Source organism: Mus caroli, chromosome 7 (genome assembly GCF_900094665.2).
Source record: "Mus caroli chromosome 7, CAROLI_EIJ_v1.1, whole genome shotgun sequence".
In the NCBI taxonomy this organism is placed as follows: Eukaryota; Metazoa; Chordata; class Mammalia; order Rodentia; family Muridae; genus Mus; species Mus caroli.
Window position 1 is genome coordinate 123129371 of NC_034576.1, and position 15126 is coordinate 123144496.

General features: G+C 42.4%; 1 protein-coding gene across 2 annotated transcripts in view; it reads left to right on the plus strand.

Moving 5' to 3' along the window:
- The window catches only part of LOC110298723 (transmembrane protein 180-like), a 31476-nt gene extending 16557 nt beyond the window's left edge, over positions 1 to 14919 (plus strand). The window contains exons 5-7 of one of the 2 annotated variants that reach the window (XM_021168132.1): positions 41 to 124; positions 1224 to 1346; positions 14655 to 14919. In XM_021168132.1, the coding sequence (XP_021023791.1) occupies positions 41 to 124; positions 1224 to 1346; positions 14655 to 14784 (337 nt within the window). In that variant the 3' untranslated portion in view covers positions 14785 to 14919. Of the gene's footprint in view, positions 1 to 40; positions 125 to 1223; positions 1347 to 14651 lie in introns of both variants that reach the window. The other variant, XM_021168131.1, reaches the window with a different exon arrangement.
- The last annotated feature ends 207 nt before the right edge of the window (positions 14920 to 15126 follow it).

The following is a 15126-nucleotide window of genomic DNA, read 5'->3' on the forward strand; positions in this document are numbered from 1 at the left end:
ATGTACACATGTGTACAGTATTTTAACTTTTTTTTTCTAGGGTGATTGTACATACCTCTCTTTGCTTATTTAATTTGCCAGTGGCAGACATGATTGATGCGGATTTACCGAAGTTTAACAGGCAGTAAGTATATTTATTCAGATACTAACTACACAATGTCACACATAGGAATTACCAGACTCCCTACAGCTCAGTTATGCTGACACCACAAACACATGCCAGAGTGATGATCCTAAGGACTGTCTCTGGGACCAAGAGAACAGAATATCATACAATGTTCACATTTTTTCACTCTGATCAGCTTTTTCTTTTCTTGCTTTGCAATGGTGTGGATTGACCCTCAGGGCTTTGCACATGCTGGGCCAGTGATCTATCCTGGAGCTGCATCCCTTGCCCCTGGGCAATGTTTTTCTGTTTCTGAAAGGACATCATAATTTTTAGTGCACAGAACCACTGAGTCATCAGGGCTCATGCTTGGGAACGAAAGCCCAATCTCAATCTGTTTCATGCTGTAAGAATTTCAATGCACTGGCATTTACCAAATGCTAACACACATAACACCATGTGGTTGTTTACTGTCAGATAAGCAGAGGGACACCTTTCTGAAGCTCAGCCACTCAGTAGACTGAGGCAGGAGGATCACTTGAGTTCTAGGCTGGCCATATAGCAAGACCCTGTCTCAACAAATAGCTGTGTGTTGTGACTCACACATGTAATGCTAGCACTGCAGAGACTGAGGCAGGAGGATTACCTCAAGTTAAGGGTTAGACTGTACTAAATAATGAGTTGAAGTTCAGCTTGGGCTACATTGTCTTTAAAAATCATCATCAACAAATATAATATAGAATAGCAGCAAGAGTTCTATTGTTCTTAAAACTAAGAAATTCATATTTTATAATTGCTAAGCTATTTCTATAGTTGTTTACTTAGGTTGAAGGGAACTTCATGCATAAAGAGGCTCTTCAGATGTAGATCTGCATACATATTTGAGTATGGAAATACAACAGATGTGTTAGGATGGTGGAACACATCTTTAACCCCAGCACTTGAGAGGCAGAGGGAGATGGATCTCTGAGTTTAAGGCCATCCTGGTCTATAGAGTGAGTTCCAGAAAACAATCTAGAGCTACATAATGAGACATGCTCTCTCAAAAGCAACAAGAAGAAATATACCAAATGTGATTTATATTGGTAAGTACCAGCCCTATTTTTGTCTCTTTCAGGTCTTCTCTTTCCTTGATGGTTGCTGTCATCAGTGCTTTATTTACCAGACCTGCCCAGTCGTTAGCCCCCATGTTGATACTGTCTAAGCTAAACCAGTATGAGTATGGCGAGCTGAACAACAGGTAGAGTAAAAAAAAAAAACCTTTGCAGTCATGCAAGAAATCCACCCTTGTCCATTAACCATTAAGAAACTATCTTGGACTTTGGATTATGTTAGCTATTAACTCACATAACTCAAATGAGCTATAATAAAAGTATTAATGTTAAAGAGCCATGAGATAGTTTTAACACCATTACTGAAATCACATATATGGCACATGTCTGTACCCTTCACACAAAGCTTAATATTGATTACATTTTCTAAGGTGTCTACTCACTCCCTCACTATTACTTCTTGTTTCTGAGGACTTGATTAAAACAGTACTGGGGATAAACGATGAAAAAGGAGCCTCCACAGGGCTCTAGAGATTATAAAATGCTGAGATAGGTCCCTACCAAGGGCTGGGAAGTAGCTGAGTGGTAAAACACTTACCTAGTATACTGGGAACTGAAGGTTTGATCTTCAACACCCCAAAGGAAAAAGGATCCTACCAGAAGCCCACAGGCTACTGTGACTATGTGGAGGAGCATGCCCTACCCAGTCTGCTTATGGTCAGGGAACACTCATGGGAGAGTGAGTCTAATGGTCCATGTGGGAAGCAGAACTGCCAGCTTCCAAGACTGAGGGTCCCTGCTATGAGCAGGGACTGTTCAGCCCTTCTGTAATTTCTTTTGTCAATAGTTTTATAGTTTTCCTTATGCACATCTTGTAATTTCTTCAGGCTTATATCTTAGTATTGTATATTTTGGGGCACTATATAAGTGACATTCCATGTGTAAAATAAAATTCTACTTGTCTATTGCTTGTAGGTAAGAAAGACAGTGACTTTGACATGGTAGAATATTTTGCAGGCTTTTTATAATTACTTTTTAGTTCTAGCAGTTTCTTTTCTGTCAGTTTTATGATTTTTCTACATAGACAAATGTTTTTAAGTTTTGTTATAACTCCTCCCCCAATGTTTTATTATGAACATTTTCAAATACATGAGAACATGGAGAAAGTTCCATCGTGGTTACCTGTAGCTTTAGCTGTCTGCATCTGAATGCTTGAGTGTCAGCACGTATTGATCCAAATCCCTTTCTTCTGCTTCTCAATCCAGATATCTTCTTTTTCCTCACAAATTTTTAAACAGAAAAATAGCTTAACGTGCAGAGAAAACTCTTAGAGTAAAGAATTAACACTGTACATATTTAGTTCTAAAAAGTTGTACATTTGGTTATTCAATGTGCAAAGAGACACAGAGACACACACACACACACACCAGCAACCATATGTACATACTCTAAGGCAGGGGTTGGTTCTCTCCTTCTACTATGTGAGTCCCAGATATTGAACTTAAGTTGTCAGGCCTGGCAGCAAGTGCCTTTATCCACCAAGCCATCTTACTGGTCTCTGACCTAGAACTCTTAATCCAAGTGCTTGTAAAGTTCATATAATCTGATCACATTTGTTTTAGTGGTACTGGGGATTACTTTCTGGGCCTTGAGCAGCATCCCCATCATTTAGTAGAATCTGAAGGAACTCTTTCATAAGCTCAGCTTCTCCATGTACTAGGTGACTATTTTACTTAGTGGGAATGCTGCTGTAAACCTAGGTAGCATTAAAAAGCCTCAAGCAAGTTTGTGGTAAGAAGCCATGATGACAGACTCAGTCAAAGAGTCTCACGGCCACAGATCACCAGTTTTAGCATTGTGACAGTAAGGGAGGAAAACCAGGTGTGTTTCCCTTTCTCTGAATAATCTGTGTTCTCAAAAACGATAAAGGCCCAACAGTCAAAATTCTCAACCCCATTTGTACATTAGCATTACAAGCTCCAATAGCCAGGTCACACCCCAAACCAGTTCAATCTAAAACTCTAAAGGTATGATCTAGCCACCAACATCTTCTAAAGCTCCCCACCTTTTCCCATTTGTGAAGCCAAACTAAAGAACGGCAGCTCTTGGGAACAACGGCTCTGAGCACTAATTCTTGTTGGCTCAGCAACATGACACGTTGGCAGTCTGACATGTTGGCAAACTAGTTTCGTGATACCGAAAGCATTTACAGAGATACAAGCACACACAGGCACTTGGGTATCATTTATCTTTTAAGTGATAACTAAACCTTGGCCTCTGGTGGCCTCATGTGGCACATACTACCTGAAAGTCCAGAGGCTAACTGTAGTACTCAGCAGGTGTGCTTTGCTGAGTTGAGATCTACCAACGTAAATACATGTCACTCTTGCAGATAAGTTTTCTAGCATCTGATCTCTTTATCTCTCTCTCTCTCTCTCTCTCTTCTCTCTCTCGATAGTGTCTCTCTATGTAGTCCTAGCAGTCCTAGAGCTCACTAAGTTGACCAGCCTGGCCTTGAACTCACAGAGACCCACCTATCTCGCCTCTCAAGTACTGGCATTAAAAGCATGCACCACCACACCTGGTGTAGCATCTGCTTCTTTGCTTACTGTTCCCAGTGTACAGAACCAGCTAACTTAAGGCTAGTGTTCTTTCCTCTGTCCCTTTCAAAAGATACTCTAAATTCATTGGTGCCAATTAAAGAAATGTTATTTCTGAGCTAAATGTACTGGTAATGCCAGTACTTGAGAAGCTGAGTGAGGCAGGAGATTGTATGAGCTCTAGGCCAGGTTGGGCTACATTGTGAGTTCCAGGTATGTGTGTGTGTGTGTGCACGAGCGCGAATATGGGTATACCTGTGGCTGTCAGAAGACAACCTGTGGAAATTGGCTCTCTCTCTTCACTCTGTGGGTCTCAGGGATCAAACTTAGATTATCAACCTTTGGGGTAAGACTTTTCACCTGCTGAGCCATCCACAGGCCACGATATTTACTTCCTAAAGGATTCAGTAATACACTTAATTCTGCAAAGAGTCACTGAATGTGTTAATAAAGATCTATAATTGAGTAATTTGAGCAAGAAAACCAGAATAATCCCTAGTTATATGGGGTAAAATATTTCATGTAGTTATAGTGGAAATGTATGACTGGGCTTGGACATGGTGGCACACATCTGGTTTTTTGTTGTTTGTTTATTTTGTTTTTGAGACAGGGTCTCACTGTGTATCCCTTGCTGCCTTAGAACTTGCTATGTAGACAAGGCTGACCCAGAAACCCCTGCCTCTGCCTCCTGGATGCTAGTATTAAAGGCGTGCGCCACCACACCTGACAGTGAGTTTGAGGCTATCTTGATCTAAATAGTAAGTTTGAGGCCATCCAGGGCTACACAATGAGACATTGTGTTAAGAAGAAAAGAAATAGATCTTCAAATGTATATAATCTCCTGCTAAAAAATAACATGAACTCTCGGGATGTTGTCCAATGGTTAATCACTTGCCAAGTGTGTATGTGATTCAACCCCTAGCATTGCAAATATGAAGCAGATAGTTTTGAAATTATAGACCAAGCTGCCAGCATATTACACAAGAAAATGCACAATTCAGCTTCAGGGTGTTATGGCAAACACCTCCTCCTTTCACTTGCTCAACCAAGTAGATTTATGTTCTTCTTGGCAGACACTCATTGAATTTTTGTAGTGTTAATACTGAGCTGAGAGCTAGAGTCCTAAGGTTCTTGTTCTGCTTGCATGGTGTTAGGGAGGCAAAAGGGCAAGTCCAGTACACTGAGCTAAGTCCAGAGGTGAGAGAAGCCACAACTACAAACAAACACAGGTCTGTTACTGGTTGCTTGCATGGGATGCAGTAAACACTCCAAGTCCATGTGCAGGGAGTGTCCTGCAGTCCTGACCAAGCTCCTGCTGCTTCATAGGACATTAGGAATACAAAGGTCCATTTTCACCAGGGGTCATAGACTGTCAGTTTTACTCACTGGATTACACTGTCATCTGCTGGTGTATTGTATATAATTGATTAATAATTAAAAATCATTAGTTTAGAAATAGTTTTTGCTGGGTATGATGGCTCATATCTGTTATACTAGCTCACAGGGAGACTGAGGCTGGAGGATTGCCATGAGTTTGAAGACAGCCTGTACTATACAGTGAGTTCCAGGCCAGTCTGAACTGTAGTATGAGAACCTATCTAAAAATCCAAAGCAAAGCAAAGCAAGACAAAACAAAAAGAATAATGGCTTCCTGTGAAGCCATTATTCCTGTGAAGGTCTGGTTTATATACAAGCATGTTTCTTTCTTCCTTTTGTTTCCATTCTTTCTTTTTTCTTTTTCCATATTAGAGATGTGACCTGGGGCTTGGGGCATGCTAGGTAAATGATCTACCAATGAGCTCAACCCAAGCTATACAAATATGTTAAAAATTATATATGTACCATTCCTTTTGAACTTTATATCCTACCATAAAGATTCTTGTACATCCACATTTATTGTGGTTCTACTTATTATATATAGCAGTGAATTAGAACCAATCTTTGTTTCCATCTGCAGATGAATGAATAATGAAAATCTGATACATATAGAAAATAAATATTATTCATCTCTAAATCACACTGAAATCACCAGGTGTGGTAGCACATGCCTTTAATCCCACACATGCCTTTATTCCGAGCATGTGGAAGACAGAGGCAAGATTTCTTTTTTCTTTTTAATTAAATTTTTAACTTTACATTCCAGTCATAATTTCCCCTCCCTCCTCTCCTCCCAATCCATCCCACTCACCTCACCTTCCCCCATTTCCCCCTCCTTTTCTTCTCAGAGAAGGCGGTGCTTCCTACAGATATCAACCTGCCTTGGCATGTCAAGTTGCAGTAGGACTAGGTGCATCTTCTCCTATTGAGCCTAGACAAGGCAGCTCAGTTAGGGGAAAGGGGACCAAAGGCAACAGAATCAGAGACAGCCTATGCTCCAGTAGTTAAGGGTCTCACATGATGACTAAGTCATACACCTGTTACATATGTGTAGGTGGCCTAGGTCCTTCCCGGGTGTGTTCTTTGTGTTCAGTCTGTGGAGCCCCTATGGGTCCAGGTTAGTTGATTCTGTAGGTGTTTTATGATGTCCTCGACTCCTCTGACTCCTTCAATCCTTCCTCTCCCTCTTCCACAAGATTCCCTGAACTTCGTCTAATGTTTGTCTGTGGGTCTCTGCATCTGTTTCCGTAGCTGCTGAGTGGAGCCTCTCAGAGGACAGTTATGCTAGGCTCCTGACTGCAAGCAAAGGACAATATTGTTACTAGTGTCTGGGGTAGGCTTTCTCTCGTGGCATGGGTCTCAAGTTGGGACATATAGGTAGATATGCACCATTTCTTCTTTTTTTTTTTTTTTTTGCTGATTTTCTGTCCTGAAGTTTCATAACAGATACCTCCAAACTTATATTCATGAAAAAAGTTTAGAAAGTGACTTTTCTCTCTTCCAATGGCATAGTAGACAGCATGGTCTTCAACAATAGCAAGAACTCAGAATACGGAATGATTCTTCTCAGAGTGAACCACATACAAATTCTAAGTAGCCTTAAGGTTTGTATTTTAAAATATTTATTTACTTACATATTTGGGTTGTGTGTTTGTGAATGTGCATATATATGTGCACACATGTGTATGGGGGTAAAGGTCAGGTGTCATCCCAAGGTGCTATTTACAGTCTCTCACTGGCCTGAGGGTCCCATGCAAGGTAGGCTGTCTGGTCAGTGAGGCCGGGGGATCTTGTATCTCCAACCCGCAGTGCTGGGGTTACAAGTGAACACCAGCATGTCAGGCTTTTGTATGTGTGTTCTGGGACTCAACCTCAGGTCCTAAGGCTTATATAGCAACCATTTTACTCATTGAGCTATCTTCCTTGACCTGGACTTAACTCTGCTTACTAATGTTCTCCATGTTATTAATCTTGAGTTCGTTGATGCATACAATCTTTGTTTGTTTGTATGAGATAGGGTTTCTCTATGTAGTCTTGGTTGTCCTTGAACTTGCTGTGTAGACCAGACTGACTTTAAACTTACAGAGATCTTCCTGCCTGTTCTTCTCAAGTGTTGGGATTAAAGATATGCACCACCGTGCTTGGCCAATACACACAAACTTGGCAAAAACAAAAACAAAACCAAAACAGAAACAAGAACATACAACCCCCAACTCCTTCTTCTGAAGAACCTGCTTAATTATTATATAGGCACGCCAGAAGAACCAGAAAAGTCCAGGAGTCAGCGCATCCTGTGCACTGCCTCAGATTTTGTATTTTGGTGAAAGACAGCTTTGTTCTTCCCCTTCCATAACACTGTAGTAGTAGTAGTAGTAGAAAAGTATATTAAGAGCAGGCAAAATATTAAAGATGCAAAGCATATAACACATGTACATTTAGGAATATAGAGATAAGTACTTATTTTGAGCCAATATTGTTTAAGTCTAGGCACTAATTATAGTGTACATAAGCATTTGCATCATTTTAAATGAAAACCTTTTGGCCCAAAAGATTATAGTAAAGACTACATCGATTTACTGATATCACGTAAGAAATGTGGTTATGAAGTTTCAGAGGGAATTCTACCAAGATGTACCTTGTACCACAGTAATATATGTACTTTGGGGTTTTCCATAGAATTGTGGCCAGTGTTAATTTTTCTCCACAGAATTTCCTATTTACTTCTGTAAATGGAGCTAGTGTTCCACTGCAAAGGGGCTACCTGAGGAAATAATGGAATCCAAAGGAGAGAGTACCAACTTTAGGGTGGTTTCTGGAGAAACTTGAGACTATTCTACTACACTCTTCCCTTATAGTTTTCCTAGATGGATGTATGAGCAAAAAAGTAGGTGTGTAAGAGCATTAGACTCTTTTTATTATTATTATTATTTTTTTTTTTTTGGTTTTTCTTGTGTAGCCTTAGCTGTCCTGGAACTCACTCTGTAGACCAGGCTGGCTTCAGAAATCTGCCTGCCTCTGCCTCCCAAGTGCTGGGATTGAAGGCGTGTGCCACGATGCCTTGCTGAGTCCTACCTACACTTTCAAGACAGCACCACACTTCAGTCAGACCCAGCTGTAAGATCCTTGGTACACAAGAGCATCTTAATCCATTTCCACAAAAACCTTCTTAAAAACTGGTTTATTTATGGTTTTTCCTTTAGAATTGAGATTAAAGGTACACTTTTTTTATTGGAGATATTCTTAGATGAGATAAAATTTTGTAGGCAGAAATTTCAGTTCCAGCTCCAAACTTACTAGCCATGTAACTTTGGGCAATTAAATTATCCCATTTGTCTCTTGGTGCATAATGTTGTTGAGGAAATTAGTAGCAATGGAAGAAACATGTTAAACGGGATACTGTGAACCAAACTACGTCTCCTCAAAGTTCATATAGTAAAGTCCGAACTCACAGTGGGTAATATTTGCAGATGGGACCTTTGAGAAGTGAGTTTAGGGCAGGTCCTGAATATAGGTCCTGCATGACAGGGTAAGTACTCTGGAAAGAGGAAGGTCAGGGCTTCTGGGTACTGCTCATTGATAAAGAACATCTGCAGCAGCAGCAGCAGCAGGTGTGATGGGAGCCTAGGTTACACACACACACACACACACACACACACACAAAAGGGGAAAGAAAATAAAAAACAATGTTTTCTCTCTCTGCCATCCCTCTCTTCCGTGCAAGGACATGACTTCCTGGGCTGACAGTATGGCCCAGTGGGAGAATGCCTGTGAAGCATGTGCTAGGCACATCCTAGGTTCAGCTCCACAGGATATCCCTTTCTGTCTGCAAACAAAAGGGCCCCTACTACAGTCTAACCAACCTGGCTCTCTCATCCCGGACTTCTGGCTTTTAGACTGTTAGGAAAGCAAAATTGCAACATTGGTTCCTAGCTGTTAGACCCCTCCCCAACTCCTGGCTGGTTTTGTTTTGTTTTGTTTTGTTTTGTTTTGTTTTGTTTGGATATAGGTCTTGCTATGTAATGCAGACTGGCCTTGAATTTGTGATCTCCTGTCTCAGCCTCCCATGTACCAACATTACAGGCATGAACCTCCATGCCCAGCCTTAGATGACTATTCTTAGCAAATTGACCTAATGAAAGGGAAATTGTCTTCTCTACTCCCAAGGTAGCAACAATTGAGGTATCTGTGCCCAGTAGACCTTAAGTTCTTTGGCCCTCTCCATCCTGAGCATATCTTTGATCAGCAGGCATATGCACTGATACTGACTGGCTCACAACTCCACTGATAGGATCGCCTGTGTTTTTACTACTGGCAATAAAAGTTACTTCATGGATGGAGCCCTGGTAATTTTCACGCCTTTTAGAGGTGAGGTCATTGGGGACAAGGAGAGTAGAGAGAAGCCAGGTTTCACTTCAGCTTTGTGATTAGGAAGAATCTAAGTGTAATAGAACTTGAGGTGCCAGTATGGTAGCTTATGTTATGCTCCCTTTATTTCATAGGGCTGACTTTACAAATGGCTTAGCAGGTGTAAATTAAGAAAGCAAGGTGTAGGTTGGAGAGATGGCTCAGTGGTTAAGAGCACTGGCTGTTCTTCCAGAGGTACTGAGTTCAATTACCAGCAACCACGTGGTGGCTCACAACTATCTGTAATGGCATCTGATGCCCTCTTCTGGTGTGTCTGAAGACAGCTACAGTTTACTCACATACAATAAATACATAAATCTTTTAAAAAGTGAGGTATACTAAATGATGATATTTGGGGATATTATTACCTATTGTTAGGTATTTACTGTTCAGTAGTTATTTTTCTTTTGAAAGGAGAGGGGGAAATCATGGGAGAAAATGAGGTGCATAAAAATTTCTCCTAAGGAAAAAATGTTATTATAATTACATGCTAAAATTAAATCCATTTGTTTATGGTTTCTTTGCTTCTGCTAGAAGGTAAGGTTTGTTGAGTGGCAATATTATTGTTATTTGATCTGTATCCTAAGAATCTAAAGCAGCAAATGTGCTATAAATATTTGGTGAAAAGAAAGCGTAAGCAGAGCTTAAGGATGAGCAAATTAATGTGTGCGTGTGCATGCACAAGTGTGGAGGTCACAGGACAGCTTGTAGGAGACAGTTTTACCTTCTAGGTGTGTCCCTGAGATCAAATGTGGCTCATCGAACCATCTTGCCTGCCTTAACAGTTATTTTCTAGGGTTGGAGAGACGACTCGGTGGTTAAGAGTACTGGCTGTTCTTCCTGAGGTCCTGGGTTCAATTCCCAATAGTGGCTCTTAACCATCTGTAATGGGATCTAATGCCCTCTTTTATCATGCAGCCATACATGCAAAAAGCATTCACACACACACACACACACACACACACACACACATACACATACACACATTTTTTTTTAAAAAAACTATTTTTTATACTGGAGGTTCATTCAAAATGTTGGTACCTTATTGTTCTTTTGCTGTGAAGAGACACCATAACCGAGGCAACTTATAAAGGAAGCATTTAATGCGTGGCTTCACCAGACTCAGAGGATGAGTCCATGATCAACACAGTGGGGAGTATGGCAGCAGGCAAGCAGGCAGAAAGGCATGGTGCTAGAGCAGTAACTGAGAGATGGAGGCAGAGAGAGCTCACTGGACCTGGTGAGGGCTTTTGAAATGTCAAAGACCCACAATGACGCACCAACAAGGCCACACCTCCCAATATTTCCTGACAGCCCACCAATTAACTGGGTACCAGACATTCAAATATATGAGCCTGTGGGCACTCTCATTCAAACACCACAGTTGGTAAGGTTGGACATGAGAGGCAAAGACAGTTTGATAGCAAATTAGTCAATAGATCATCCATATTTCAGCAGAGAGAGGAGAATAAATTCTCTAAAGTCATGTCCTTGCTTGATATACAATTTTAGGAGAAAGGAGAAACCTTGAGAAATAAGCAGAAGCCAGGCATGGTGGTTGATGCCTGTGATCCCAGAAGGATTGTCCCAAGTCTGAGGCAATCTGATCTATGTAGCAAATCTAGGCCAGCTACAACAAAGCCCTGTTTTGAGAAGAGAAGAAAAAAGAAAAGAAAAGAATAGAAGAGAAGAGAAAAGAAAAGAAAAGAAAAGAAAAGGAAAGAAAAGAAAAGGAAAGAAAAGAAAAGAAAAGAACCTGAGCCGGGTAGTGGTGGCACACGTCCCAGCACTCGGGAGGCAGAGGCAGGCGGATTTCTGAATTCGAGGCCAGCCTGGTCTACAGAGTGAGTTCCAGGACAGCCAGGGCTACTCAGAGAAACTCTGTATCGGAAAATCAAAATAAGGAAAAGAAAAGAAAAGACGAGACGAGACGAGACGAGACGAGACAAGACGAAACGAGAAACGAGAAAAGAAGAGGAGAGGAGAAGAGAGGAGAGAAGAGAGAAGAGAAGAGAAGAGAAGAGAAGAGAAGAGAAGAGAAGAGAAGAGAAGAGAAGAGAAGAGAAGAGAAGAGAAGAACCTGAAAGGCAATGAAATCTTGGAAGAGCTTCAAGACAGCCTGTGAAGTAATGGGGAACTCACAGGTACTGTGGAAAGCGTGCAGCCATTCAATACAACAGAAGCCCAAGTGTGTAGCAGGAGAGTTGGCAGGCTGTTAGGTTCATTGGAATGTTCCTTTGCTGCCTTTGAGCATGTAGCTTAAGACACTCTGTGAGTGAGTGAGATAGTGATTGTGTGTGTGCGCGTGCCCACACGAGTGTACGTGATAGGCATATATGTGTGGGTATACATACATGAAGGCTAGAGGACGATGTTGGATGTTTTGCTGTTCTACTTTCTTCTACTTTGAGACAGGGCCTCTTGTTAAGCCTTAGACTGGTAGCAAAGCCCCACCTCTTCCCCCTACCCCTCAACTCTCAGCACTGGGGTTACAGGTGTGAGGAGCTATGCCCAGCACGTTTGATTTTTTTACATGGTGCTGGCGTGCAAACTCGGTTCCTCGGGCTTGAGCAGCAAGTGCTCATTATCTACAGAGCCATCTCTCCAGCCCCCCCTCCCCCCAGCATAAGCAGGCATGTTCAATAGAGGCTTTGACTCTGCAACTCGCCACAGGTGTTCTCCAGACCCTCTCCCCAGGGAAACAGGAGGGAAAAAAAAAAGACAGTTTCATCTCAGAGGTGGAAAAATCTCCCAGAGAGAGCCCCTTGCAGCTGGAATCCAATTTCTGGATATTTCTGAAGCTGGAATCTGTTATAGCTAGAGACCGCTGGAGGATAATGGGCTCCTGTTGCTAATGAAACGCTGAGACCAGAGCGCTGAGGTGCCTCTGCCAAGCAGAAAGCAGCCTTTTCATAAAGCACATATTGTAATGATTCTGACTAGTGAGCGGCTCTTAGTTGTGGCCCCCTCTCTAAGGGCTTGACGAGGCCACTTCCTTCTTCTCTTTTTATTAGAGACATGATTCTGTTTCAAAGTGGAACTTGGGTTTCCACTGCCTCTTGACATTCTGCACCCACTGTCTCCCATCTAGTGTGTCATGTGGCTCAGATCAATGAGCGTCAAAGCTGGCGAACAACGCCTCACATTTATGAGCCTCCACAGCCTCAAGTTCAAAAGCACAGTCATGACCTTGTCCTCTCCTTCTGGAAATCGGTACTCAGCTATTTCAAACCTCTTTGTCTTGAGAGACAAATTAATTGGTCGTGGCCAATTACATCCCACCTTCATCCAGCCTGGGTCAAAGCAGCTAATTTACAGTAACATGGACATAAGTGCCAGTTAAAAAGGCATGCTTCTCAGGCCACTGTGGCTACAAGGGGCAGAAATGTAGTGCAGACTAGCTTCAACAGAGCAGGGGGCCTTCTGGTTATGTGTGAGAAATCCAGCAGAGCTGGATCTCAAACGATGTCAGAAGCCTTTGACCTCCTCTGTTTTGGCTTCAAGCTTTTACAACTCAGTAGCAACAAAGCTCTCAGGCTTACTGAATGAACAGCTCCAGGCTGTGAATAAATATGCACCTTTGACTCAGCAGCACATCAGAAGTCTGCAGGCTGATCCTGAGACGCATCATGTGAGTCACATGCCTAGCACTAAGGCAGCAGTAATTCATAAGGCATGACTTCCTCTGACTAGGTATGGATATCTGACTGTTGGGCCTGGAGTGGGGCAGTTAGGCCCCACCAAGTCTCAAGGACAGAGACAGTTTCCTACGGAAGAAAGGAAAGGCTTTTTCTTAGAAGAGACAATTCGAAGACGACAAATTAGCACACACTTCTGGAAATGAAGTTTTCCACGGAGAATTTGGGCAGAGTAACAGGGAGGCTACCATCTGGATGCAATGAGTAGTCTAGCTGCTGACCTTCGCCCTGGTGGCTGTCTCAGCACCCTAGAAGCAGCAGAAGAGATTGGGTAGCCACTAGTTCTTGCACGATGTAGGAGTCAAGGCGAAGGGCAGGTTTAATGAGTGAGAGTTCAGAGGGATGGCCACACCTAACAAACGTAATCCAGACCAGAGCACCAGGAACATTTCATGCCTGAGCTTGAGAGAGGAGGTAAATGTGGCTGGAGTATTTGCATATGATTCTAGACAGAAGTTTTCTGGCTGATATGTATGCATTGCTCAGAACTGCTTATACATTTTCTCTGAGAAGTCTCTTGTAGACCCCACTTGTTAAAAGTAGGTAAACCATGCCGGGCGTGATGGCGCATGCCTTTAATCCCAGCACTTGGGAGGCAGAGTCAGGTGAATTTCTGAGTTCAAGGCCAGCCTGGTCTACAGAGTGAGTTCCAGGACAGCCAGGGCTATACAGAGAAACTCTGTCTCAGAAAAAAAACAAAAAAAAGTAGGTAAACCTTCTGACAGAAGGTGCTTGTCTAACACCCTGAGAAATTTCATTTTAACACTTTTACAGCCATCATATGTGCTAGAAATGAATGTCTGGAGTCACTCACTTTGTTTAAAGCTTGGCAGCTATTTCAAGGCTGAAGGCATTGAGGATGCATCTCTGTAGCTCAGACAGGACTTGAACTTGGGATCCTCTTGCCTACGCTGCAATTACAGGTCTGGATCATCAGGCCCAGCAATATAATCTTCCTTGGTTTTCTTTCAGACAAGGTATTGCTGTGTAGTCCTAGGTTGGCCTGGAACTGCCTATGTAGCTCAGGTTCGCTTCAAATCCAGTGTTCCTACCTCCGCTTCCTGGGTGCTGGGATTACAAGCAAACACTAACTACCATGTCTGGCCGAAGGATACACTGAAAGCTTCTGCTCTCTGTCCTCCCATGCATGACATGCACTTCTGTATCACAGAGGCAGCACTTGTCACCAGGGAAGGTAGTCACAAATTCACATGTCACCTTCCTTTCCTAGGTGCAGCTAGAAAGAAGAAATTACTCAGGTTCTTGAAAGAATCAAAATGCCACAATGCAATGTTCTCTTTCTCAAGTTAAATGAGCTCGTAGATAAAATGCTCCCGAATACCATGTGTTAGATAGCTGTGACTTAAAAGATGCTTCTGAGACAAAAATTAACTGTCGTAACCTTCTCCCCTAGAAGACTTTTAGATCTTCAGGACAGCATGTTTAATTTGGTCTGTGTGGTCTCCCTGGGCATCGCGACAGTGCAGATTCTGACTTGGAGCTCCTTCTCCGTCAGGAACAGAAGAGACTGCTCAGGGACGGTGTAAGCACAGAGCCCGTGCCACCGCTTCAAGTGCTTGTCAGTTCCTCCAGGTTACGCTGTGCTCAAGGACGCTCTCATTACTTTCTTTATACCCTCTCATTTGTTTCCAATCCAGAGCAAATAAAGTAAAACCGACAGCATGTCATGAGTGTTTTTTGACTTTCTAAGTTAAGGCCTTTCCAAGGAATTTTTCCTGGTGTTCTTAGAATCTGGGACCTGGGACTCTTCACCACTGGACTGCCTTGTGTAACGAGAGCCCACCCATCAGCACACACTGCTCCTTTTAAGTTCCTCAAATCTCATACTGCTTCTTTGATCACTTTTTATGAAAAGACAGCATTCTTCC